Source organism: Talpa occidentalis, unplaced genomic scaffold (genome assembly GCF_014898055.3).
Source record: "Talpa occidentalis isolate TD23 unplaced genomic scaffold, MPIMG_talOcc4v2.1 talOcc4.2, whole genome shotgun sequence".
In the NCBI taxonomy this organism is placed as follows: domain Eukaryota; kingdom Metazoa; phylum Chordata; class Mammalia; order Eulipotyphla; family Talpidae; genus Talpa; species Talpa occidentalis.
In genome coordinates this window covers 34,084,853-34,112,768 of record NW_023602073.1, presented here as the reverse complement: position 1 = coordinate 34,112,768, position 27,916 = coordinate 34,084,853, and the positions used below count along the sequence as shown (strand labels likewise).

General features: G+C 49.0%; 1 protein-coding gene and 1 long non-coding RNA gene across 11 annotated transcripts in view; one reads left to right on the top strand and one right to left on the bottom strand.

Annotated features, from left to right (window-relative positions):
* Positions 1-4,034, top strand: part of LOC119252021 (uncharacterized) — a 36,485-nt gene extending 32,451 nt beyond the window's left edge. For 4 of the 6 annotated variants that reach the window (XR_008553096.1, XR_008553098.1, XR_008553094.1 and 1 more), the window contains one exon: positions 1,713-4,034. This is a non-coding gene — a long non-coding RNA (uncharacterized LOC119252021). Of the gene's footprint in view, positions 1-986; positions 1,124-1,712 lie in introns of all 6 variants that reach the window. The other 2 variants (XR_008553095.1, XR_008553097.1) reach the window with 2 other exon arrangements.
* Positions 1-7,278, bottom strand: part of LOC119252020 (HLA class I histocompatibility antigen, A alpha chain-like) — a 161,902-nt gene extending 154,624 nt beyond the window's left edge. Inside the window, exons 1-7 of one of the 5 annotated variants that reach the window (XM_054698519.1) lie at positions 7,109-7,278; positions 6,526-6,804; positions 6,050-6,325; positions 5,200-5,475; positions 4,964-5,080; positions 4,657-4,689; positions 1,115-2,667 (exon numbers count right to left, since the gene is read on the bottom strand). In XM_054698519.1, coding sequence (XP_054554494.1) covers positions 2,492-2,667; positions 4,657-4,689; positions 4,964-5,080; positions 5,200-5,475; positions 6,050-6,325; positions 6,526-6,804; positions 7,109-7,172 — 1,221 coding nt within the window. In that variant the 5' untranslated portion in view covers positions 7,173-7,278 and the 3' untranslated portion in view covers positions 1,115-2,491. Of the gene's footprint in view, positions 1-1,114; positions 2,668-4,081; positions 4,528-4,656; positions 4,690-4,963; positions 5,081-5,199; positions 5,476-6,049; positions 6,326-6,525; positions 6,805-7,108 lie in introns of those variants that run through there. The other 4 variants (XM_054698516.1, XM_037519265.2, XM_054698518.1 and 1 more) reach the window with 4 other exon arrangements.
* Between the last annotated feature and the right edge of the window lie 20,638 nt (positions 7,279-27,916).

The window sequence follows — 27,916 nt, the reverse complement described above, 5'->3', positions numbered from 1 at the left end:
TGGACATACTTCCTGATGCACATGTTATGCATCGGTCCTCAGCCCCCTGGGCATTCTGGACATACCTCGTGATACATAACCTTCCCAGTGTGATCCAGCTTTGCACTCTTGTTGATCTGAAGGGCTTAAGGGTTTGGGCTCCTGTTCCTAACTGGCTGGACCACTTTGACCTTGGTGACAAAATGGCAACAAAATGGTGACAAAATGGCGGCCGAATAGGCTGCCTAGGAGTAGCAGATCCACAGATATGGAAAAAAGGGGACAGTCTTGAATAGTTTTTGGATAAAGACTGAGCCAGCCCTTATGGAAACAGTATTGAGGTTTCTTAAAAGAGTGAATGTGGTTCTGCCATTGGACCCAGCAATTCTACACTGAAGATCTACTCACAGAGGATAAATACTCTCCTGTAAAGGGACCTGCACTCTCGTCACCACTGCAGTACTATTTACAGTAGCCAAGCTATGGACACCACCTGAATGCCCCAGACAGGTGGGAAATTAAGAAGAAGCTGGGATTACACGTATACATATATGTGCATGTACAGGTGACTCTAAAGGAGATGAACATTGGGGTTTGGGGGAGGGAGCTGTCAGGGGCGAAGATGCCACCACATCCTAGCAGGGGCCAGGGTGAGGGGAGGGGTCCTGCCCAGCTCTTTACACCTCAAGCCAACCATGAGATATTTCTAAACCTCCTCCTCTTCTTCAGGTCCAACGTTTTTTCAGTCCTGTTCAGAAGCTGCTTCTGCATGGAACTGTATTTATTGAGGTGTTCTGACATTCTTTACTCTGCGATTTCAATTAATTTATTCTGGGGCTTGATGTTATTTGATTTCCCATCATCTTATGTTGTGTATCTTGTCATTCCTGTTACACACACACACACACACACACACACACACACACGCACGCACTCCCCTCTCCTTGGGAACCAGATCCTCACTCAGCACTGGGGTTACTCTGACCCTCTGTCTCTGGTTCCCTCAGAGCCGCCCTCTCTGCACCGTCTCTACTCAGCGGTGTCTGAGCAGCTCCAGGAGTCCCTGCACCACCTGCCTCTGCCCTTGTGGGAAACCAGCCCCTCAGCCTGCATGACAGTGAGGAGGCGAAGGCAAAGTCCTGAGGTCGGTGACTGATGGAGGAGACAATTTATTTTTTTTTCTTTTTACCTTCAATGTATTATTCACCTTAGGTTAGCATTGGTTTACAACACTGCATGTGTTCAGAGGCACCTCTTCAGATGTTTGTTACCACATCACACCCACCCTAAGGGCACCCACAGTCTTAACCATAGTCCATTCTTACTTTGTTTCCTACTCTTACCCCCAGCCCATAGCTTCAATTCTGCAGTCATATATATAGAGGATGTTTTGGTTTAATTTCATCTGTCCCTGCCTTGTTTCTTTATATTGCAAATATGAAATCATCCAATATCTATCCATGTTGTTGCAAATCCAATATTTCATCTTTTTCACAGCCGAGTAGTATTCCATTGTGTATAAAGCTTGTGTTCTTTATCCCCTCATCTGCCGTTGGGCACTTAGGTTGTCTTCATTACTTGGTTATGGTAGACAGCACTGCAGTGACCATAGGAGGTGCATATTCCTTGGAATTAGTGTTTTCACCTTCTTTGGAAAAATACCAAGGAATGGGATGCTTGACCATGTGACAGGACTATTTTGAGGACCTTCATTTTTTTTTTTTTTTCTACAGGTGCAAGACCAATGTGCTATCCACAGAAAAGAGAGGTTCTGCCAGGGACCAGCCTCCGGCAAAATGTTGTGTCAGGGGTTCCTGAAAGGATGAGACGGCCTAGGAGACACGTTAGGGGCTGAAGGGAAGGGGATTGAGGAGACACTGATACTGGATGGGGTGCAGATCTCTTCTGCCAAGAGACTCAGCAGGTCTTTATTCATTTTTAGTAATCAGAAAAATTACCTAATCATGTGCAAAGCAGAAACAATTAGGGTATTCTATTCCCATGGACTACAGGCTCCTATGGGTCCCAGCTAGATGGTAGCCTTCAAGGTTAATAGATAAAAAACTAAACCTTACACTAAAACTTATTATTTCAGCTAGACAATTACCTAAGACAGTTGATAGCCACCAGTACATCCCTATCAGCTAAAGCTTAAGCATCCAAAGATTCTTCTATTCATATGGCCTTCAGCCAGAGACCAGCTGCTTCTCAGCTATCAGAACTTTTTCTACCTAGAAACTTCTTCACACAGTTAACTTCATTGAAAAACTTTCCTAAGAAACTTCTAAAAAAGCAAAAGGAGGACTTACTATAATAGTTGTGTTGGATTGCTTGTCAGGAATGTAAATTGTCTCCCATTGTCAAGTGGGCCAAATTGTTTAATAACTAATTTCTAAACAGATAATTTTCCATGCCATTTATTTGCAGTATACTGATGCATATAATGTAGTGCCTAATGAACTTTCTGATAATTTTTTCTCTTTTTATGACCAAGAACAAAAATAAAGGTATATTAGATCTTCAGCCCCACGGTGTGAGGCACAAGGATTCTTCGGCCCCACGGTGTGAGGCCCTTTCGCTTCTCTGCTTGCCAGTGTCTTATCTGGTTGGGGCAACAAGGCTTCCTGCAGCAAGGTTCCAGGTTACCGCCTGGCCCAAGGAAAGGTGGGGCTGAGCAGGGATGAGAAGCTAAGGAAGAGGAGGAAGATGTGGAGTAAGATGAGGAAAGAAGACTGGAGGAGGCACATGGAGCAGAGAGACATGTGAAGAAGAAACCACACTTGCTTCTCACTTGGACTTGTGCCAGGGAGTTGGGGCCATGGAAAGAGACACATGAAAGAGACAAAGACGTGGATGAGGGACCCATGGGGAGACTGACAATGGCAGCTGTTATCTTGATGTGGATTTTGATTTTGCTCTTTTCCTTCCAGACTTGCCTGGCCCCTCCTGCCCCTGTCCCATGGATCTCTACCAGTAGGTGCCTTAGCTTTGTGGCAGGCCTTCAAGCCCCAGTGGGCCTGCTTTGGGCCAAGTTTGTTTGGCTGGGCCTTACCCATGAGGGGACGGGTAACTTTGGGTGCTTCACTTGGGAACTATTCTAATTATATTCTTTCTCTTCTCTCTCTCTATTGCACACTGATTCTCTATTTTATACTAATTGTATTAGAGTTATTTTCTATTGAAGCTCTTACGCTTTAGAGTATGTTTTGTCTTTATGCAGCTGATGGCAGATAGTGTATAGTTTTGAGGGCACAGGGAACCCCTCATTCTGCCCACTAACAGGACCAGACACCATTCCCACCCACCATGTGCCAGAGTTCCTTTTCCTACACACCCTTCAATGGGTCATTCTCACAGTGTGAGGTGGGAACTCATTATGGTTTCAACTGGCATTTTCCTGACAGCACATGACAAACATTTATCCATGTACCTACTGGCCACGTGTGTGTCTTCTTAGAAAAAGGACCTATTTAGCTCCTCTGCCCCTGTTTTGAGTTGTTTCCTTGCTTTGGAGTTCTTTGTAGATTTTGGATATTAACTCCTTGTTGGATTGATGATGTGCAAATAGTTTCTCCGATTTGATATTGTCCTTTCATTTTAACAATAATTTCCTTCACTAATTAGAAGCTTTTTTAGTCTGATGTGATTCCATTGGTTTCTTTTTGCTTTTGCTTCCTTGGAGCACAGACGACACTATGGGCAGTGAAAATACTCCGCATGATATTCTCATGGTGGACACGGGTCATTTTCATTGTACATTTGTCCAACACCCCGAGAATGGACACCACCAGAGTAACCCCAAAGGGAAAACATGACTTTACAACTATGACATGTGAACCCATCACTTGTAATCAACGTGTCAGTCTGGTCTTAAAATGTGATTTAGACATGATGTGTGAAGTTTTATAAATTGAGGAATGAAGTGTAATTTACATTAGAAAGCATATTTCATGCTCATACAAGGACATTTAAATAACACTCAAGGATACACATAAGTCATTCCCCTCCACTCCCAAGACCCCAGTCAGCCAGTGTCTGCTCAAAACCAGTTAGCAATTTATCTTTTCTCATATATATATATAGATATATATATATATATATCTCCATGCTCCTGTCTGGGCAATAGTGTTTGTTTTCCCATCAGTAAAGGAGTTCAGGTCACAGAGTGGGGGGAACATTTTCAAATCACAAATCTGATAAAGGATTGTATCTACAAATAATGCCTAAAACTCAACAATCAGAGAAAAAAAACCCAATTTTAATAAGGACAAAAATAGTGTAATAAATGAATGGCACCTCATCTGTAAAAATGTACAAAATTTCCTTACAAACAGCAGCTGTAGTCATAGAAAAGTAAAAACATGAAAAAATGCTCAATATCACAGTTAAGAACAACAGTGACACCATCACACCTAGGAGAGACTGAAAATGCAAACTCTGAACAATATCAGGTGCTGTCCAGGGTGTGCACAACAGGAGTCTTATCAGGTTCACTGTAAAAGATCCTTAGGGGCTGAGACACATCAGAGCCCTTGGCACTGCTGCTGCCTGGTTGAGAACAAAACAATCCTGGTCAGAAATGAGACCACAGGAGGTAGTGATGATGGTGACTCCCCCATGGAGTCCATTTACACTGTCCCCAGGGGCTCAGGGATCAAACCACTGATCCACACTTACCTGCAGCCTGAGTGTAGATTCCTCCTTGTCCTCCTGTGGGAAGAAACATCATGTGAGACCAGGAAGCGGTCGGGTCAGAAGACCTTAAAGGAATCATTTAATCCTGCAGAACAGGGAAGTTTCCAGAACTGTGAGTAAATACCCAGGTCAGGACTGGGAAGAAATGAACAAAGGAGGTGAGGGGGACCAAATGCCCTCCAGGTACCACACATATGTGTGGATGGTACTTCCCATTAACCAGGCAGGGCAAGTTCTCCCTGGGACTTGAAAGCCCCAGTGGACAAGATGCCCCCAGTCCTGTCCCTACCTGAGCGCTTCTTCCTCCACATCACAGCTGCAGCCACCGCAGCTCCAGTGAGCACAGCTCCAAGGAGAACTAGGCCAGCAATGATGCCCGCGGTGAGGATGGAGGTCTGAGGGGACGCTGGAAGGGAAGGGAAGATCACACCCTGAGCCTAGACCTTATCCTGACCCTCTGAAGGGCTCTAGAAGGGCGCCTGATGGCCCTGAGAATAGCCTCAGTGCCCATATCCTCCTCCTCACCCCATCTCAGGACTTGGGGCTCCAGCAGGCCTTCATGATGCACGTGGCACGTGTATCTCTGCTCCTCTCCAGAAGGCACCAACACAGCCGCCCACTTCTGGAAGGTTCCATCTCCCCCAGGCCTGGTCTCCACCAGCTCCATCTCCTGGGTCAGGTCCTCCCCATCTCGCTGCCAGGTCAGGGTGATGTCCGCTGGGTAGAAGTTCAGGGCCCAGCACCTCAGGGTGACCTCATGGTCAGTGGAGGGATGGTGGGTCATGTGTGTCTTTGGGGGATCTGAGGTGGTAAATCAGAAAATTCACATTGTGTTTCCTCCATGGACACCGAAGAATCCTCATGAGACCATCCTCACAATGGACAAGACAACTGGTGTGGCAGGAAGAAGCATAAAATGTAAAAAACAGGCTAATCTGGGGAATCTGTGAGATTCTCCTATTCCTTAGAAAGTCCTAGAATGAGGATGAAAGCCCAGGGTAGGATGAAGCAGAGGGAGTGGAAGACAGACTTTTTATTCCTGACCTGGGTGGAAGGTGAATGACACAGAAAAGCAGGAATCACATAACTGAAAATGTTCTCAGACCAGAAACAAGACTGAGAGAGAAACTCGTGGTTCTCAAACAGGCCCCTGGTCCAAAGGACCCGGTGACGCGTGATGTCAGGGACTGTCTGTCTTTCTCAGGAGAGACGGGATCCCTTCCCTGTCCTTCAGGAGAAGCCGGAGTCTCTGGGCGTCTCTCTAGTGCAGAACATGAAGCCCAGGGGAGCCCCCCTCTCGGGACTAGAGAGAGGACTCATTTCCCGCAGTGACTCCAGGCAGGGGGGGACCGGGAGGCCTCCAGGCCCCTCTTACCCGTGCGCTGCAGAGTCTCCTTCCCGGACTCCAGGAATCTGCGCAGCCACCTCAAGCACCTGCCCTCCAAATAGTTCCTGAATCTCTCTGCCTCACCCAGGGCCTCCCACTGGCGCCGGGTGATCTGAGCGGCCGTGTCCGCTGCAGTCCAGGAGCGCAGGTCCCCGTTCAGGGCCAGGTGATCTGCGCCATCGTAGGCGAACTGACTGTATGCGCGGAGGAGGCGCCCGTCGGGCCCCATGTCGCAGCCAGACATCCCCTGGAAGGTGTGAGAGCCTGTCCCCGCCCGCGTCACCCCGTGGTCACCCCGCCCGCACCCCTGCCCGCCGGGAATAAACTAAACAGAAGGAAACGGGGTGAAAGTCCCGCGGGCTGTTCCCCGGCAGGTTGCAGGGAAGCCTGGAGGGGGAGACCCTGAGCGACCCCAGTCCGTGGGGATGGGGGTGCTGACCCGGCCCGGACCCGCGCCAGCTCACCGGTCTCGCTCTGGTTGTAGAGGGCGCGCAGGGCGTCCAGTCGCGCTCGGTACCACTGTGCGCGCTCCCTTAGGTTCCGCGTGTCCTGGTCCCACTCCTCCTGCTCCTTCTGCTCCACCTGCTCCGCCCAGGGCGCCCGGGGCTCCGCGCTCTGGCCCGGGGAGTCGCTGTCGAACCGCCCGAACTGCGTGTCGTCCACGTAGCCCACGATGATGTACCGGGGCTCCCCGAGGCCGGGCCGGGACATCGCGGTGGAGAAATACCTCATGGAGTGGGGGCCTGGGGGCGGGAGGGGAGATCCGGGCTATTCTTCTCCCCTTCGGGGGCTCGAGTCCCAGGGGCGCCCACGAGACAGAAAATGGATGAAAGACGAGTGAGAGTGAAAAGCGGCTGCGGGACGAACATGGCCGGGACTCGGGGGCCAGAGGAGGCTGGGGTCTCGGGGGACGGAAAGGGGCCAGGACGGGGCGGGGCCGAGGTGGGGGACAACTAGGGCGGCGGCGAGGTCGCGCCTTTCCCACGCCCGCCCACGCCCTCGCTCCCGCCTCTGGGAGCGCCCTGTCCCCTCCCGACCCGCACTCACCCGCCCGGGTCTCCCTCGGGGCCGCGGCCCCCGCGAGCAGGAGCAGGAGGGCTGCGCCCCCCATCCCCCAGGACGCGCCCCCACCCGGGCTGGGGAGACGGAGTCCTGGCGGGTGGGTGAGGGCTTTGGAACGGGAGCCGCGGGGCTGCTGATTGGCTGCTCTGGAGACCTCCAGGCAATGGGGAGTGAGCCCTGGGGTGAGTCACCAGTATCCAGGCAGGAGGACCCGCCCAGGCTGTGAGCCCAGAAGCGGAACCGAGGGGAGAGGGCGAATCCCCAGCAGTCACCTTCCAGCCCTGCACCCCGCGCTGGGGACTGAGACCCAGACAGCCACACCCCGAGACTGGGACTTTGCCGCCCCCTCCTCTCCTGCTCCGAGACCTTTGTCACACCGTGTCCCTGAGTCCAGGCCCAGGGACTGGGTCCGCAAGTCTCAAACATTTTTCTTTCAGAAACTCTGTTCAGTCTCACAAATTATTACGGATCCCATGTATAATTTTGTTACGTGGGTTACAGCTTTAAATATTTACTTTACTAGAATAAAACCTTTTTAAAAGATGTTATTGCTTCTTTACTTTAGAATATAGATAACCTGGGGCCTCCCTGGTGGCGCAAGGGGTTAAGCATCAGCACAATGAAGTGACCTGTAGCTGCAGCAGCACAAGTTCAATCTGTTGTAGGACAGCCCTGATACTAAACGGGTTCCTGGCTGTGGGTCCTCACCCGCGCGCTTAAAAGGGACTTATTAATACTCCACTACAGGCACACACAAAAGGTTAATAAAAGGTTTATTTACAAGGGGAAAGGAAATAAGGAAAATGTACAACTCAGGGAGAAAATAGGGAAATTAAGTCTTTAATGCGTCCTACCCAGTCCGCCGACCTGGAAACCCAAAGGCACTCTCAGAGCTGGTGGGTCCCCGAGAGCCAAAAATGAGGGACCCCCCTCCAAAGCCCACGTGTTTGGCTTTATCCCAACCTGGCTGCTTAACCCGACCCTCAGGTCCCAGCCACCTTCCCTTTGGTGGTGATGGGATTTGGAGTTCCCAGTGTCTTTGGCTTTGGCCTGGGGTGGGTGTGGAGTCCACAAAGCCTGTATGGAATTAGCTTTAGGACATCCTTTTCCACCTAACAAATCCATGTTTGCATCTATGTTCATCAGGGATTGGTCTGTAGGTTTCTTTTTTTCGTGATGTCCTTCTCTGCTTTTGGTATCAATAAATGTTGGGCTCCTGAGATGTGATGGCAGCATTCCCTCTTCCTCTGTTTTTTTGAAGAGTTGAAAATGTCTGGTCCTGGGCTTTGATTTTCAGGAAACTTTTGATTCAAGTTTTAGTGTCTTTGCTTGTAGTTGTTTTGTTCTGAATCTTCCTGACTCAGTCTCAGAAGGTTGTATACTTCTAAGAATTTGTCACTTTCTTCTAGGTTATTTGAGGTCATTCAATTTATCGACATACAGATATTTGGCATTATGACGTATAGATATTTGGTATTATGATCCTTTGTATCCTAATGTGTCTGTTGTAACTTCTCCCCTTTTGTTTCTTATTCTATTTATTAGATTTTTTTCCCTTTTTTTCTCCTTGAAAGTGTAGTAAAATACTTGTCTATTTTGTTTATTTTTTTCAAAGAACCATATTTTGGCTTCATTGATTTTTTTTTAATCTGTCTTTGATTTCTCTGTCATTTATTTCTGCTTTAAAATTTTTTTCCTTTTACTGTCTCTTGGTTTCATTTGTTCTTTCTAGCTGTTTAGATTCTTTACCTGAGCTCTGTCTTGACTCTAGGTGTGGCCTGTATTGCTCTATATTCCCCTTTTAGTGCTGCTTGTGCTGTGCCCACTGATAGGTTGTCATTTGTCTCAAGGTATTTTTAAATTTCTTGGTTGCTTTCCTTCTTAACCCAAGAGTGATTTGGTAGTGTGTCGTTCAATCTTCACACGTTATTTCCCCCCCTGGTTTCCTTTTATATTTCTTCGAGTTTGATACCATTGTGATCAGAGAGATACTTATATGATTTCAGTCATCATGAATTTATGACACTTGTTATGTGACCCAACAAATGATGTATTCTGGAGGCTATTCCAGGTGCACCTGACAAGAATATTATTTAGCTTTTTAGAGTGTAGCGCCCTATAAATATCTACTCAGCCCAGATGGTCTAATTTCTCACTTAAAGTTATAGTTTCCCAGAGTTCTGTCAGGTGGTGTGTCCTTGATGAAAGTGGAGTGTTGAATTTCTTTACCACTCTTGTGTTGCTGCCGATATCTGTTTTCAGATGTGTTAATAGTTGCCTTATGTATTTTGCTGCTCCTTTGTTTGGTGCATGTGTACTGATGAGTGTTATGTCTTCCTGATTTAGGATTCCTTAATCATATGATGTTCATCTCTGTCTCTTGTTACCTTTTTTGCTGGAAGCTTATTTGATCTTATATGGCAGCCCCTGCAATTTTGGGGGTGCCCCATTTTCTTGTGTTTTTCCCAAGAACTGTTTTGATCCAGTCTCTTGGAGGCAGCATAAAGTTGGGTTTTATTTTTTGGTACAACCAGTCACTCTGTGTCTTGTTCTTTGGTGAGTTCAATTCATTTCTATAAAGGGTGATGACATGATGACTTACTACTGTGCTTTTGTCTTTAGTCAAATCCAGACAAGAAATGTGTGGTATCTGGAGCGGGTGGTGAGGGCTCCAGGGTCACTGCCTCCTTGGTCCCCTGGTCAGTTTGGAGGATGGTGTCGGTCCAGAGACCCACACATTAGCCAGGTGGCTGGGGTTCAGACCTGGGCACTGCCATAACCCCTCAGTCTCCATGTCCTTGTTTCTGAGAGGGTGTGGGGGAGGGGTGTCAGGACAGTATCACTTCCCAGTTCATAGAGTGCTGGGGAGGGACCCCCGAGGTCACACAGAGAAAGTAACTGCTGAGATCACATAGTCGGCCTTCAATCAGCTCCCTGAGCCACTTCTGTTCCTTTGCCCACTTCTGGCTTTCAAGACCCAGCTCCCATGTTCCCTCCCTGCTGAGGAAGGAACCTCTCTGGCTCTGCCTTGGCCCCCTCTGAGGCAGCTACTGCAGCCCTTCTCTCCTCACACACCCCACGCTGCAGGGCCTCCAGGGCGGGGTCACGTGGTTCTCTGTGACCCCAGCACACAGTGGAGTATGTTCCTGGGCAACAGCATGTTTTGGGCTTGGGGACCCCAAATGCCTGACTGCAAGTCTGTGCCATCAGCGTCACCTGGGGTGTATTTAGAAAGAAGTTCCCAGGCCTGTTCCCAGAAGCAGAGAGTGGGCTCTGGCTGCCCAGGGCTGGGGAAGGGAAGATCCTTCCACACTGATCAAGTCCCTTCAGATCCGCCAACATCTCGTCCCCATCACAGCCTCGTGGGACCCGGAGCTGGAGCCTCTGAGTGAGGCCCCTCCTGCTGCCTCCCCCTCAGAGACTGTTGGAGATGACAGATCTTTGTTTTAGGTGCAAAGTATGAAGTGATTTGGTACAGACCATTAAAAAAATTAAGGCGATAAAGTGATCAGTGGCTATTTTCTCAAAAGAAACCGGTGCTCCTGAGTGACAGTCAAGGTCCTGATAACAATGAGCTGTCAGGCCAGGATTCCATGTCCCTTGAAGTGTCCTTCAAAATAAACATGATTGTAAAAACTATTTCTACTGCTTTTAGATTCCATTTAATTTTGCTGTTCATTTATTTTTCACACTATCCCCAGAGCAGTGTCTGCAGAGTCATGGCACAGAGGGGCTCTCTGGCTTCCTGCAGATGTGAGCGGGGCTGACTCTGACCCACCTGCAGGGAGTGGAGCCCTGGAGCCCCAGAATCAGCCTCCATGGTTGGTCTTCCAGGGTGGCCCAGGTCTTGCTCTCCTCTCCTCTTGGAACCCTGAATCTCCCTGGCACCCCAGCATTCATGCACTGAGGGGGGATATTCTGCATTGGGGGCTTCACGTATACATCTATATCCCCCATCTCTCTGCCATCTGCAGCATTAAAACAAAACATCTAAGTTCCTTTAATGGAAAGGAACTTCACTACAACTAGTGTGCAACAAAGAGAAAGGAAAGAATAAAGTTTCTAAATCAAGCACCAAAGTCACCACCCCCTCGTGGGTAAATGTTCAGCCAAACGGGGTTGGCCCCAAGCAGGGCCTGAAAGTCTGTCACAGTCTAAAGCACCTCCTGGTGTGGATCTATAGAAAAGGGTAGACGGGGCTGACAAGTCTGGAAGGAAAAACCAAAATCAAGATAGAAGCTGCCATTGTCACCTCCACATGGATTTCTCACCCACGTCTGTGTCACCCAGTCCAAGGCCAAGAAGCAAGTGCAGCTTCTCTGCCCCATGTGCCTCCCCCAGGTTTCCTTCTGCCTCCATCCTGCTTCCTTCCTCCTCAGCCTCCTCTCCAGCTGCTTCTCCCTGCTCAGCTACACCCTCCTTGGGTGGGGCAGGAGCCTGGATCCTCCCCTGGGGACCCCCCTGTTACAGCCCTCTCCTTCACCAACATGTGCCTGTGTGTGGATGACACCAGCCCTGCAAGGACGGACAAGGCCCCAGATGTGCACAGTTCCCTGGGCAGTTACAGGCCAGCACTGCTGCATCCCCCGAGGTGAGACAGACGCTCCAGCCCCCCAGTGAGAGCCCATGTCACCCACACCGACCTTCCCCCTCAGTGTCCCCCGTGCTGCCCCTTCCCTGCCCGGTCCTCTCTGGCTCCCCCTGCACCCCTTTCCACCTCTGTCCCCTAAAGTCGCCATTTCCATCCTCTGCTCTCTTTTCTAGGAGCCTCCCCATCCTCCTAGCCAGTGCCCTGGGGGCTCTCCTAGGCCCTCTCCTGATCCAAAGGACAGAGAATGTCAGGCAATTCCCTGAAGGAGGGGCTTTTGTCCTTGGAAGCAGAAGCAGAAACAAATTACAGGGACCCTGGAATCTAAGTTTTCATCCCAACAGACTGAGGCAATCTTTATATTTGGGGATTTGCCCAGAACCTAGGAACCAGTTATATCCTGGAGACCACTGGAAACTAAAAATAAGGACACTGATCTTTGCCTTCACTATCACTGCTTTGGGTGATGTGTCTGTAAAGATGTCTTTGATGTGCATATCACGTAGTGTTTCGCCTATATTTCCTTCTATGTATTTTATGGTTTCAGTTCTTATGTCTAGTTCTTTAATCCATTTTGAGTTGATTTTTGTGTATGGTGTAAGGTAGTGGTCAAGCTTCATTCTTTTACATGTAGCAACCCAGTTTTCCCAGCACCATTTATTGAACAAACTTTCTTTGCTCCAATGCATATTCTTTGCTCCTTTGTCAAAGATTAGTTGACCATAAATCTGTGGGTTTATTTCTGGATTTTCTGTTCGATTCCATTGGTCTGTGTGTCTGTTCTTGTCCCAATACCATGTGGTTTTGATGATTATGGCTTTGTAGTATAGTTTGAAGTCTGGGAGTGTGATGCCTCCATTCCCTTCTTTTTTTTTTTTTCAGAAGAGCTTTGGCTATTCGGGGTTTTTGGTGATTCCATATGAATCTCATCAATAATTGTTCTATTTCTTTGAAGAATGACATTGAGATTTTGATTGGAATAGCATTGAATCTGTATATTGCTTTTGGTAGGATGGCCATTTTAATAATGTTTATTCTTCCAATCCATGAGCAAGGGGCTACATCAAATTAAAGAGCTTGTGCACGGCAAAAGAGGCAATAACAAAAACAAAGAGAAACCCCACCAACTGGGAGAACATTTTTGCACACAACACTAATGATAAAGGAATGATCACAAAAATCTGCAAAGAGCTAATGAGACTCAAGAACAACAAAGAAAATAATCCAGTCAAAAAATGGGCAGAAGAGCTAAAAAGAAACTTCTCTGAAGAGGAAATGCAAATGGCCAACAGGCATATGAAAAAATGTTCAACATCATTCTTGTAATCAGGGAAACGCAAATCAAAACTACCATGAGATACCATCTCACACCAGTGAGAATGGCACATATTAAAAAAACTAGCAACAACAAATGTTGGGGAGGTTGTGGAGAAAAAGGAACTCTCCTGCACTGCTGGTGGGAGTGCAAACAGGTCCAACCACTATGGAGAGCTGTGTGGAGATTTCTTGACCTACTAAACATAGAGCTTCCATATGATCCAGCAATTCCACTCCTAGGTATTTACCCAAAGGACACAGAAACATCAATTCCAAAGAGCACTGCACCCCTATGTTTATAGCAGCACTGTTTACAATAGCTAAGCTTTGGAAACAACCCAAATGCCCCAAAATAGATGACTGGATCAAGAAGATGTGGTACATATACACCATGGAATATTGCTCAGCATTCAAAAAAGAAACACATGCATTTGCAGCAACATGGATGGTGCTGGGAGGGATCATGCTCAGCGAAATAAGCCAGAAAAAAAAAGAAAAATACCGGATGGTCTCACTCTTAGCAGGAATCTAGAAAACTTAAATAAGGGACCAGGAAAATGAATAACTCTAAGAAAGTGAAAATCAAAATCAACAAACAACTATGAACCAGAGACACTCTATGAGGGGTGGCGTAAGGGGAAGGGAGGGATTGGGGTCAAAATAAGGGGGTTGCAATTGAATGGGGAATATAAAAATAAAATTTATTAAAAAAAAAATAAGGACTTCTGACCTGACACTGAACTTGGGCGCCCCCTTGTGTGCAGATCCCTGTCCTGCCGCTGGGGGCCCAGGGAGCCTGGGGAGGGCCTGGCTGAGCGGGAGAAAGGGCGGCTCTGGGCTCCTGTGCTCAGCCCTGTGGCCACACGGGGGCGCTGCCGCGCTGCTCCGGATTCTGGTGGAGCCACCTGGACTGGGCGGGGGCTGAGGTGGGCAGAGTTGGGGGTCCTGGAGGGCGGCGCCCTGGGGGTGAGATGCTCTGTGAGGAGTCAGAGAAGCAGAGCTCAGAGGAGAGGAGACTCCGGAGCCTGCCCCTGTGTGAAGTTTCCCTCTTTTCTCCCCAGAACTCCTCTCTCCAGTTCCTGGGTGGTGATACCTGAGAGAACTGGAAAAGAGAAAATTTTTTTCTTCTACAACCTATTCAATATTGAGGGCATTTAAAAAAAAATAATATTTAGGGCCTCCCTGGCGGCTCAAGGAGCTAAGACACAGCAGTATGAAGCTCTCCGCAGCCACTACGGCATGAGTTTGATCCCCAGCCAGGGAGCTGCCCATATGGCACGTCAGACCTCTCCTGTCCTGCCCGCTCCTCCCCTCAGCAGTGCATTTCAGTACATCTGCCTGTTCTGCTCCCCACCCTATCTCTGGTGAATCCTCTCACCTCCACATTTCTGGCCTGCACCCCAGTTCTTGAATGCATAAATAAATCTTTATAAAAAATAAATCGATCTTAAAAAATAACATTTAAAGAATACTGTTAGATTTACAGAAAAGTTGCAAAAGCAGTACACGTCTTGTTTATCCCACACCATTTCCATTTTGTTAACATTCTACATGAATACTTTTATTTTTTTACAACTAATGCAGCTATGTTGACATAATTACTAAATGCCATCTTTTGCTACTGTCCATTTGATGCTCCATAATCCCATCCAGTTTGCCTGGATGACAGTTTCTCAGACTTTCCTTGTTTTTATAACATTGACACTGGTGAGGAGTGATGTTTGGGAGAGGTGTTGGGGTCACAGATGAGGGTTCTTGGGGCACCTCTAACAAAAGCTTCACCAGAGTCCTCCTTTCAGTGGTGTGTGGGCACACACACACACAGACACACACACACACACACACACACACACACGGAAAGAAGAAGACGATGCTTGTGCAGACACCAGCAGGCAGAATGAACTGCCCCTGGAGAGGTCGGGGTTGTGAGGAGAAGCCTGCAGGCCCCAGGCGGATCCTTGGGAGCAGAGCTACGTCTTCCCGGGGGCAGAAAGGGCCCTGAGGTAGTGTTCTGGTTGGGAGGGCTCATTCCTTTGTGGGATTGTCATCTGTCATTAAATTAATTACTTCTATGGTGTGACTAGGCTGATTTGTCAGGAGCAGCGAGTCTCTGCAATGGCTCCATCCCCACATCCCAGCTCTGGTCTGCGCCTCCTTATACTTCCTGTAGCATCTGATACTTGCTAGGGCAGTTGGCCCGAAGCGATTTTCATTTCTGTAGTTGGTTTATATATATATAGTTGGTTCTATAGTTGCTAATCAATTCTACCCTCACCTCTAGTTTTTGGTCATGTGACCCCTCCACCCTAAATTTCTTACTCTTAACCTCCATCAAGGAGCACTGCTCAGGACTATTGTCCCTCAACTTGTTTTTTTTTTTTTTTTTTTTTTTTTTTTTTTGGATGTAGGGAAGCAGACCCCAGGGGTGCAGGGCCATTGTCCACTCAACACATCAGTGCTCATCATGTCCACCTGACTCATCACTGATGGCATTAACCTTCAATGCCAGCCTAAGGCAGTGTTACCCAGATACCACCTTACACTTGTGAGAATGACCCACTGAAGAGTGTGGAGAAAAAGGAACTCTGGTACATGGTGGGTCAGAATGGAGACTGGTCCTGTTAGCCAGCAGAATGAGGGGTTCCCTGGCCCCTCAAACCTGCGCTCTTGACATGAGTTGTGTCATCAGGTGCATAAAGAAAAAACATACTCTAATGCATAACACCTTCATTAGAAAAGAAAATTAATACAAATTAGTGTGCAATAGAGAATGAGTGTGCAATAGCAAAAGAAAAGAGAAAGAATATAGTTAGAATAGTTCCCAAGTGAAGCACCCAAAGTTACCTGTCCCCTCATGGGTAAGGCCCAGCCAAACAGGTTTGGCCCAAAGCAGGCCCGCTGAGGCCCGGAGGCCTGCCACAAGGCTAAGGCACCCACCGGTAGAGACCCATGGGAAAGGCGCAGGAGGGGCCAGGCAAGTCTGGAAGGAAAAGAGCAAAGTCAAAATCCACAACAAGATAACAGTGGCCATTGTCAGCCTCCCCTTGAGTCTCTCATCCACGTCTTTGTCTCTTTCACGTGTCTCTTTCCATGTCCCCAACTCCCTGGCACAAGTCCAAACCTGAGGAGCAAGAGTGGCTTCTTCTTCGAATGTCTCTCTGCTCCATGTGCCTCCTTGAGTCTTCTCTCCCCATCTTGCTCCACGTCTTCCTCCTCTTCCTTAGCTTCTCATCCCTGCTCAGCCCCACCTTTCCGTGGGCGGGGCAGGACAACTGGAACCTCCCTTTTCTATGGAGAGCACATGGTACAGTCCTGCCCCTGTGGAGAACAAACGAAGGTTCCTCAAAATATTCAAAATAGACCTGTCACCTGGTCAGGGATTCCATTCCTTGGTATTTACCCAAAGAAGGTAAAACACTAATTCCGAGGAATATGCGCCTCCTATGGTCACTGCAGCACTGTCCACCATAACCAAGCTATGGGCACAACCTAAGTGCCCAACAGCAGAGGAGGGGATAAAGAACACAAGCTTTATACCCAGTGGAATACTACCCAACTGTGAAAAAGATGGAATATTGAATTTGCAACAACATGGACAGATGTGGATGGGATGACGCTAAGTGAAAAAATTTGAAAGAGAAAGTTAAATACTGGATGATTTCATTCATATGTGGAATATAAGGAGACAAAGCAGGCACAGATGAGACTAAACCAAAACAAACTGTAGAAATATGAGTGCAAAATTGAAGCTATGGGGTGGGGTGAGAGCAGGAAACAAGGTAGGAAGAGGGTCCAATGGACTGTGGTGGGGGACTATGGATGCCCTTAGGTGGGTGGGAAGTGATAATGAACATCTGAAGAGGGTGACCCTGTGCCTCTGCACACATGCAGTGTGTAAACCAATGTTACCTCAACTCAGTAATACAATGAGGGGAAAAAGAAAAGTTCTTAAGCAAAAGAAAAAAAGTAACTTGTCTTCTCCATCAATCACTGACCTTAGGACTTTGCCTTCGCCTCCTCACTGTCATGCAGGGTGAGGGGCTGGTTTCCCACAAGGTCAGAGGCAGGAGGTGCAGGGACTCCTGGGGCTGCTCAGACACCGCTGAGTAGAGACACTGCAGAGAGGGCGGCTCTGAGGGGACCAGAGACAGAGGGTCAGAGTAACCCCAGTGCTGAGCAAGGATCTGGTTCCCAAGGAGAGGGGAGTGTGTGTGTGTGTGTGTAACAGCAGAGACAGGATACACAACATAAGTTGATGGGAAGTCAATTAACATCAAGCTCCAGAATAAATTAATTCAAATCACACACAGAGTAGAGAGTGTCAGAACAACATCTCAGTAAATATAGTTCCATGGAGGAGCAGTTTTTGAACAGGACTGAAGAAGCATTAGACCTGAAGAGGAGGAGGAGGTTTAGAAATACCTCATGGTTGGCTTGAGGTGTAAGGAGCTGGCCAGGACCCTCCTCCAGGCCCCGCCTACAATATGGTGGCACCTTCACCCTGACAGCTCTCTCCCCCAAACCCCAATTTTTTTCTCCTTTGGAGTCACCATAGAAAACCCACTGGCCTCAGAGTCAGGGAGCACCATGGGCTGCAGCTACTTTCTCTCTAGACCAGAGCTGGAGGGAGCCACACAGGGGGATGGGGGAGTGTGTGCCCTGCTGGCCTGGCCCAGGGGCAGGATTAGCCCAGGTCACCCCAGTTCCTGAGCTGAGCCTTTGTCCACAGTCCAGGAAGGGAGGGAGAGATGGAGCAGGTTCTCCATCAGCTCCTGGAAGGTGTAACGTTAGGTGGGTGAACTTAGGTTTCTTTCTCATTCTGGGCTCCCCCAACTCCCCAGGTACCCCTCCATGTGCAGCAGGGAGAGGATCTCAGATAACCCAGGCTGGATCCCGCACCTCCCTCCCCACTATAGTGTTCAGGGTGAATCCCCTTTTATTCGTGGCTACGCTGGAGGAGAGCACAGAAAGGTAAGTATTATTATTGTATTTGCAAGTGATTAGAAGTAAGATTTTTTTACTATAAATGCTCTTTTATTTTTGTTGTTGCTGTAACAGTGCTGTGCAATCAGAAAAAAAACCTGGGAGAGGGAGAAAATGTGGAATTGAGATTTCATGATGCAAACAAAAAAAAAAAAAGGAAAAAAAGCCAAAAATGAAAATAAGACAAACATGGATTATTTAGTTTAACCCATGACACCCTGGAAGTTGCCAGATATCATGATCCCAGAGCAATTAATGTCTGTGGGGAGTGAGACTCAAAAGCCCAGCCCAGGAAACACAGCAGGGGATGCAGGGCTCTGACCAGGCCAGGGCCCCCCTGCTGTGGCAGCTGCAGTGGGGAAGGGTCTCCGAGCTGAGGAGTCTGGGAACTCAGTGTGGTCACATCCACTGGAAACATCCAGAGTGAGGTTGGGTCATCCTAGTGACAGCTGCCTCACTACCAGCCCAGGCCGTCCTACTATTGATAAGTCAAATTTAAAAAATTCCTCCCTGGAGGGAAAGTGTCAGGGAAAGGTGGTGGTGTCCATGCAGGCCCTTCCCTCACAGCCCGGCCCAAGGAGAGTCCCGGAGTGTCTCCTCAGGGGCCTCTGCTGCCTCCTCTAGTGAGCAGAGGACTCACGTCACGGGGGAAGGTGACCTGCCCTGCCAAGTCTTCCCTCCTGGGGATCATGTGGGGAGTGAGCCCCTGAGCACCTGTGCAGACAGCTCGGGACCCAGCACAGGGAGTGCTTGATCCTGAGGGCTCCTAGGGCCTTTGTGGGAAGGAACTTGAAACATAATTAGGTCTCCCCAGCTTCTCCTGGAGCTCCCAGAGGGACAGGGCTGTGCACACAAGGGGGAGCTGCATCCAGAGTGAGGTTCTGTGTCTTAATTGTCTCCCCAAGAGGACATTGCCTGCTCCCTAGAAGCTTCCTGGAGTGCTTGGATATCTAAATAACATTAAAATATTACGAAAATCAAAGCTCCACCATCCGGGTGGCTAGCTCATCCCAAACCTGGCATTTATCCTGAAGACAGGCCTCCTAAGACATTCAGGCACCCGAGCTCAGAACGCCCCACCCACTGCCTTCTCAAAACAGGACCATGCCTTGAGAACATCTTATTGACAAGGTAAAGGAAGGCTAAGGCCTAGGGTAAGGCCAAACTTTATTCTTTGCTCCCTCTAAGGAGCCATGTGGAATGGGGGATGGCGAGAACCTGAGGTTTAAGGAAAAACCGGCATTTGGGGATGACCTGACAGTTTGACTTATAAGTTATGGTTTCCAATAGAGAATATTGAACTTAAAAGGGTGTTCATAAGTTTGTTTAATCGCCACTGGGTGGTAAAAACATCCATCGTGATGTTGGAAAACGACGCCTCTGGTGTGTTTCAGTCCCTAAACTGATGTTTGCAGGAAATTTGCCTTTTCTTTCTTCTGGATTGTAGAATCAAGTGCCAGGTATCAACTTTCATTCCTTTTTTTCCCCAGTGGGAAATTTTCTTCAATTCTCAAGTCAGGATCTACTAATATTTGAAGCTGCTGTCACCTGATGATTTTGGAACTGATTTCACCAACCTTCTTCATTCCAGGACACATTTCAAAATCCTTCATACTTAGAATCTTCACCCTGAAGATTTCCTCTGTGAGGGCTGTGATAACCGACTCTTTGAAATAGAAAGTTGCGGGCCTCCCTGGTGGTGCAGCGGGCGGAGCACTGCGCTGTGATGCTGTCCGCAGCCTCTGCAGTGTGGGTTCGATTCCCGGCCGCCCAGGGAGAAACCCACATGGCACGGCAGACCTCTCCTGCCTCTCCCGCTGCTCCCCTCAGCAGTGTCTTCTGTCTGTCTGCCTGTTCTTCTCCCCACTCTGTCTCTGGTGATTTCTTTCACCCTCCCAAGCCTCTGACTATACTCCAGTTCTTATATAAATAAATAAATATTTAAAAAGAAATAGAAAGTTGCCTATATTTTCCAAAATTCAAATCCTAATTCATAAAAGGGCTTCAATCACTTCCCCCACCTCTCAAAAACACTGTCTCAATTCCTTCCCACTGCACGGTCTGGTTAGGAACTGAACCAAACTATATTAAGGACAATTATAAATGAAAGACTTGAAACAGTGGATCAGAGGGAGGGATAGTGACGGAAAGAAAATTCTGAATAAACGGCATCATTCCTCATAGGGCCCAAATCAGCCTTTGGAACACATCAGCCAATTTAATTCCTCTTGTTATCTCTCATAAGTGAGAATTTTGTGGCAATACCAAATGCCTAAGAGTTTAGGACATTATTTGTTTCTTTTTCTCCAAGTGGGAGTTGGAGTTATGTGATTTCAGCAAGGTTGGAGGATGGTGTGTGAGGATAGCAAGAGGTTCCAGTGGAGCTCAGACTGAAGTCCAGCCCTTGCTATGCAACTAGTGGGCTCTGCTCATGCCTTGACACTTCTTTTGACAAGGTAAAACTTCTATTTACTTCTATAGGGAAGGGTTTGCTTTCTGGGTCTGCTTTCATGTGTAGATGTCAAAAGTGAGAAATCCCACCTTGTCTCATTATTTGTGCTCCCATTTTTACTGTGTTTCTCTAATTATATTATGTAAATATCACATATTCATTGTGAACAACTCAAACCATTTATAAAATATGAAACTTCTGAAATATAAAAATGTAATAAAAAATATCTTGTCATCTTACCATAATAATAAACATTAATATTTTGGTGACATTTTTGCATGCATCTCTTTACATATCTATGTGTTTTTAATAAACAGCATTTAGCATAAATGATAATTTTCCTGTGGATACCTTTCCACACCCATCTCAGCAGCTTAATCCCCATCTCCATTTTCCCCAAGTAACACACATATCTTAGCCAGAAAAAAAACTTGAGATTTTGCATGGGAATAGTTTATTTGGGTTTATTACCATGGGAACAGGAAACATAAAGCAGGGAGTGGAAGAAAAGTTGATACCAGGGAGCTTTACTGACCTGGGTACTGCCATGGGCAACTGGGGTTCAATCTCCCTGACAAATAAGGTGCAACTGGACTAAGGTGGTGGAAGTTGATACCTGCATGAAACTGCTTACTATGAAACAATAAACTATAGCAGTAAAAAGGTGAACTGAAGGGATAGAAGACATGAGGACTGAGAAATGTCCAATACAGTCTACTCCTTACACCACTCAGATCTTTTCATGGGCTCTGTGGAGTCCAGTCAGTCACAGGGTCTTTGATGTGGTGGCCAGTGACAAGCTCTACAAAAGACTCAGTTAATGGGCCAAGCCTCCACAGATGCATGTGGTCACAACACCATTATTAATGTGCTTTGTCTCCTTCCCACACAGCCATTCCAGATTCCCCTCTCCCTGGAGCAAACCTATGTTCTTCATCCCTGCAGAGTGGGAGGCTGAGTCCCTCACCCCCATCAGGAGATGGTTGCTGCATGGCCTCTTTGTATTTCTACTTGGCAAGAAGCCCCAGTTCTCCAGAGTTTCTACACGTGCTCCTTTCTTACTACATTGTGCAGCAGCAACCCTAGCTCCTCATAGTAATCAGGGTCAATTATTCTGAAAACAATAACAATAGAGTTCATTATGGCTCACTGGCTCAAGGAATATAAATGCTTAGGCAGTAGATATAACATCAAATCTAGCAGAACCTTGCTGGTACAAATATGCCTCCACACGTCCCACCTCACGTCCCTGGAGAGCTTCTAAACTAATAGGGTGAAGGTGTGGGGTGAGAAGTATAAATTCCTCCAGTGCATCATTAGGAGTAATGGTGAGAGTGGCTGATCCTTCTTCACCTCTTAGTTGCAGGATCCATGCTTTCTCAATATTGGAACACAGATTATATATTGGCCATTACTCAATGTGTATAACACATGTTGAAAGCTGCCTTCCACCATCTCAGAGTGTTTTGCCCAAGATAAAATGTTAAAAGTTTTGAATGTCTCCTCCTTCAATTATGCTGTCAACTTCCAAGTGACATGCTGTGTGGTAGAATCAGTGATTCCTGCAGACATGCTGCCAATGTCATACTTATTTCACCATAAAATGTGCCCCTTATCAGAGGCAATGTTATATAGGCTCTATGCTGGTGAATCAGGCAATCTGTTGGCTCTTGAATGGAGATGCTGGCAGTCAGGGAAGGGAATCTTACATCCAGAATGGATGTCAATTCTTGAGAACAAATCACTCTCCATAACAGGGTAAACTGAGTGAAGAAATCCACCTGTTACCATGTAGCTGTCTGGTCTACTTAAGTGATGTTATCACAGCAAGAGCTTGACTGTGATTTCTTTGACTGGAAATCTGGGCATTCGTGAGTGACAGTGACTGATGAATCTCCCATGATGAGAAGAAACTCATGCTACTGGACTCAGGTATGATCAAATCACCCTTGATCTCGATTTCTATGACTTTCAGGGACTGTTGAATAAGCCCTGGGGTGACCAATGAGAGAGGCTGAGTGTTATCCACACAAAGGGGACATTATCTGTGGTAGGTGCTCTCTGAGGTGAGAACTAACATGAGACACAAAGGTCTTAAACCCTGTGTCCACTCCCATGGACAAAAATGCCTCATTTCCTAACTTCCTTTGACGTTCATCTTCTCATCTTGCTCCTTCTCAGCACTGAATCATTCAGAAAGTCACAAACCACTGCCAGGAGTCTATTTTATAGCCATAACGGAGGGAGGTCAACATTGCCACCATTCAAATTAAGTCATCAGGGCACTGCCTGCAACTCTTGCCACTCCTCACTGTCTCATTGGGCGCTCCTGGGTGAGGCTATTTAATGAAATTGTAGCCCTGGATATCCCATTACATCTCTCATCTTAATATCTTCCTCCTAAAACATATGTTCTTATAAATGGATGTCCTAACATGGACTGATATAGACATTAATAATGATTTCTCGATTATACTTATGTAATGACCTATGGCTGATTTGATAGATATTGCTCATTTACAAAACCCTACTGTTTAACTAAAATTCAATATCCCCAATTTTTTTTTTCTTTCGGCATAGGGATAAGAGGATTCAGCAGAGACAGAGTGGGAAGCAGAACAGGTAGATTTACTGAAATACACTGCTAAGGGGAGCATCTGGTGAGATAGGAGAAGTCTGCTGAGCCCTAGCAGGGTCAGCTCCCTGGCCTGGGCTAGACTCAGGCCTCAGTGGTGACAGCGCTGAGACTTCACCCCTAGGACACCAGGGAGGCCCAACAAACCAAATTTGCATTACACCTACCATGTGTACTACCTCTATTGTGTACTTGGGAAGATCCCAGGTCACCACTTATTTGGTTCCTTCTCTGTAAAACGCCCAGGTAGAATTCAGAACAGAGGCAGCAGACATGTGAAGGAATCAGGGCCTGAGGGGCCTGGGCAGTGAGTGGTTTGGCTAAAGGGTTTACACTAGTTGTAGATCTTCTGCATAGGCCATAGCAAGAAGGAGACAGAACTGGACGCAAAAGGAGTGAAAAAATTTGGGTGATACAAAACAAACTTTATTAGTATTTCTATAATGAACAAGAAACCCTGGAGGAAATAAAATGAAAAAAACGTGAAATCAATTAGGAAACAAAGATTTTTGAACTACAAGAGGAGGGCCAGGTGTCAGTGGGTGGAGGGATAGTAGAAGTTAAACGAGGACATGTGGCTAGAGAGGTGGGTGAGGAGAGGTTTGGGGTCAGCGGTGCTTAGTCAGCACCAGAGGTGGGCAGGCAGGACAGGGACAGGGGTCAGGGGATGGGACCCTGGAGGAATGGCATCAGGTGAGCACCCTCTGCATATGTTGTTCCAGACGAACAGGAGAGCCCAGCAGGCCTGCTGGGTCAGACAGACAATGCCCAGGGTACTGTAGCTGTTCTTGGGCACTCTGAGCTCACTAAACCCCTACATAGCCTGAAACTCTCCAGATTCCAGCAGGATGTCCCCAGGCTGCTGAGCTAATACCAGCCCTGCTGGGGAAACCAGGCCAGGACCTGCAACCTGTGGGACAACCTGCTGGGCATAAGCACACACCACCTGTTTGCGGGGAGCCAGGCCCTAGCCAGGCCCCAGCAGGGCATGCTGGCAGTGGTGTGTTTACACCAGCCCCACCGCGGGAGACAGGTAGAGGCCAGGATGCTTCAGGAGCTGCCCAGTGTGGGCAGTTCACACCCACCCCTTCTGGGGAAGCCAAGACTGGCGCAGGATCCCAAAGACTTCTTTGAGGATTTTGAGATAAGAGGAGTGCTGCAGGAGGAACCAGACAATGACCAGGATGCTGCACCCCATGGGGACAGTGCTGAGCTCACTCCACCCCTGCTGGGACAGCCAGGCCCTGGCCAGGAGAATGCAGCCTATGCAAGAGCGTCCTGAGCTCAAACCATGCCTGTGGGAGGAAGCCACTTCTGGCCAAAATCCTGCAGGTTCCAGTGAGGGTGCGAAGGCAACAGCAGCCCTGCCTGGGGAACCAGCCCCTGCAGGGATCCTGCAGCACAAGCAGAGACAACCCCGGTGTCTGCTTCTCTCCAATCAGCAACTTGGCTGGGCTCTGGCCTGTGCCATGGGCTGCAGGGGAGCCCGACTGTACTCCTTGAGAAGCGGCTAGAGATGCGAGAGGACAGGCCATCAGCCACATGCCAGATTGCCACTTGCCTTTTCAAACAGACCACATGCTAGAGCCCTGAGCAGGGACCACCCTAAAATAGGGGGCCCTTGGGATTCTGTTCCTCAAATGAGGAGTTTCAGATGCCAGATCAGACTGCTCGTGGTCCAAATCTAGCCTGTGTGGTCTCCTCCAAGGGCCACCTGACCCTACCCAGCCCAGTCGGGCCCATGTACCAGCCTGGGCCACTCACCCTCGGACGGCTCCTCCAGGGATTTCGTGTACTGCAGCCAGTTCCTTTGGACATGTGCCCCAATCTCAAAGTTGCAGGTGCACTTCAATCTGGGCTCTGTGCTGGGACAGATCCCACACTGGGCTGTGGGAGGACAGTCGGGGAATTGCACTCTCTGGATCTCTTCACCTTCCTGGACACAAAAGACCTCCTGGGAGTAAACAGACACACCTGCTGGGTAGCAACCAGCTGGGGCAAGAGGGAGCAGCCATGACGGTTTGGGTCCCACCACCAGCCAGGCTGGTTCTGGTGTAGACATGAGCAGACTCCTGGGTGGGCCAGACCCTCCTTCCTGGAGCACGCACACACTCACTCTCACCGCACGCACACCCGCACTCACAGGGGGAAGGGAGGGGTGGGGGCATCAGAGCCCTGGCGTGGTCTGACCTGTCCCCAGGGCCCCCCTAGTTACCTCAGGGGCAGTGCTGGTGCTGGCCTGAGGCGTACGCACAGGCTCCTCATGCCTTTCGGCAGAGTGTGACACGAGTTTCGGGGACCTTTTTTGGGTCCACTGCGGGGAGACCTGGGCAAACAGCAAGAAAACGTGGGGCCGGGTCCAGGCCCACCAGGCAAGTGAGCTGGGTCAGGTTTGGTTCAGAACCAACTGCCTGGGGACCAGGGTTCCGAGGTCATGTGTGCCCTGTCATCTCGCGGAGGTGATGTCACTTCCTGGGTCCCCTTCCCTGGACTTCCTGCTCAGACAGATGCCCCCCCGCTCCCCCATGGCCCGCCACATGGCTACCTGGGCCACTTCCTGTTGGCCCTCCATACCAGGCTCATCTCACAACACTGACAGCAGCACAGCCTCCCAGAGACCTTGGATGGAGCCATGCAGCCAGGGACAACCTGGGGACCCAGGTCTCTGGCTGCTGACCTGGCTCATCCTCCCTGCCAGGGAGCAGGCCCTGCAGCATCGGCAACTCCAGGCTCCTGTCTCCCATGGGCCCAGAGGAGCTCCAGAGTGTGGAGCCTCTCCCTGGGGAGTGGGCCACTCCTCTCTGCTGCCCTTGGATGGGAGGCTGGTGTCAGGCTCACAGCACTTGGAGGGTCCCACCCGGGGGAGGGCACCTGCACACGCCTCACCCAGGCCTGGCCAGCCCTGCTGGGGGCAGAGACATCTCCCACCCGGGGTGCCTGTCCTCCCACCCAGTGTGCCTGTCAGCCCTGCTCCTCTCTGGCCGTGCCCTACAGGGCCTTGTGGGCCCAGTCAAGTGCCAGGGCCACAGACAGTGCACACGCACCAGCCACAGACTTCTCAGGACCCCTCCCTGCTCACACACCTGCCCACCTGCCTGGAGGTTGTATTGACTTGGGACTGGGTTCTGACTGGGACGAGGCCACCCAAGGCATGGGGTGTCCACTCCAAAAGTGACTGATGCCAGCGAAGCCTCTTCTGTCTCCTTCCCTGTCCTCACTGGCTGACTCTCCCTTTCTCTTTCTGTATGTCCCTCTGATGTTCTCTCTCCCCCTCTTGGTCTGTCCTCATCTCACTCTCTGTGTGTGTCCCTGTCCTTCTCTGCTTCTCTGTCCCTGCCCCATTCCTCTGTGTCCCTGTCTCAGTCTCTCTCTGATCCCCAGTGTGCAGAGGACCAGAGGGAGGGAGGGAGGAGCACAGGGGACTGAGGTGATGGTGCACGGGTGCCTTGGAGAAGGAAACTCTAGGGGACTACACCTGAGGGGGGGGAAAGCAAATAGTCTTTACAAGTGAAAAGTGAAGTTAAAAATAAAAAAAAAGAAGAATAAAAAAAAAAAATACAATCACGCCTGCAGGATCCTCATCCTGTCTTGGTTTCTCCAGCAGTGGGGGTGTGAACTGTCCCACTGGCAGTTCCTCAGCATCCTGGCCTATACCTGTCGCCCGCAGTGGGGCTGTTTTGATCCTGTCTCCTGGAGACAGCATAAAGTTGGGTTTTGTTTTTTGGTACAACCAGTCACTCTGTGTCTTTCTCTTTGGTGAGTTCAATTCATTTCCATGATGACTTACTACTGTGCTTTTGTCTTTAGTCAAATCCAGGCAAGAAATGTGTGGTAGGGCCTCCCCGGTGGCGCAGCGGTTGAGCGCTGGGTTGCAAGGCTGCCCGCAGCCTCTGCAGCGTCGATTCAATCTCTGGCTGCTCCCCGGCCACCGGAGGAGGGTCCCACATGGCGCGCAGACCTCTCCAGCCGCCCGCTGCTCCCCTCAGCAGTGTACTTCGTCAGTCTGCCTGTTTCTGCAAACTGATCTGGCTCTGGTGAATTCTCTCACCCTCCTGCACTTCTCACTGTACCCAGTGCTTGTATAAATAAATAAATAAATAAATCTTTTAAAAAAGTTGTATCTCAATAAATTTTGCTTTAAAAATAACAAAAATGGGTCTACAAGTTGCCCTGTGTCTGTCCTCCACAGTATCCTCATCAAGGGCTTGTGGGGCAGGAAACTGCCTGAGCCCACGAGGAGCTGAGCACAGACGGTTTCACTGCACAGAAGCTGTCAAGGCGCCTCCTCTGCGTGGTCCTGAGTCACGCGATGAGATGCTGACATCACGCTGCTTCTGTGATGGGAGAGACTTTAGGGGCCTTGGGTGGGAGGCAGCTTATTTTTCATGTGGGCAGAATGGAAATAATGAGTGTCCAGAAGGTCTACTGTGTTGGTTTTCAATTCTCCACCAGTTCTGGGATACACAGGAGGGGAGACAGCTCCCCCGTGAGTGTGTCTGACTCCCTGGCTCTTCCTCGTGAGGAGAATGAAGCAGAAGGGACGCGCCACGTCACAGAGTCAGGCTCACAGGGGCTGAGACTTCCCCCTCACTCCCTCTCTGGGGTGACTCCCTGCACACGGTGGACCCTCAGCTAAGGGGACGCCCACAGGACAAGGACCTGAGGGTTTTCTCCAGGAGCCACATGCATGAGCTCTGAGGCAGGTCCTTCCACGCTGATCACGGCCATTCAGATCCGCCAAGATCTCGTCCCCATCGCAGCCTCCTGGGACCCAGAGCTGGAGCCTCTGAGGGAGGCCCCTCCTGCCGCCTCCCCCTC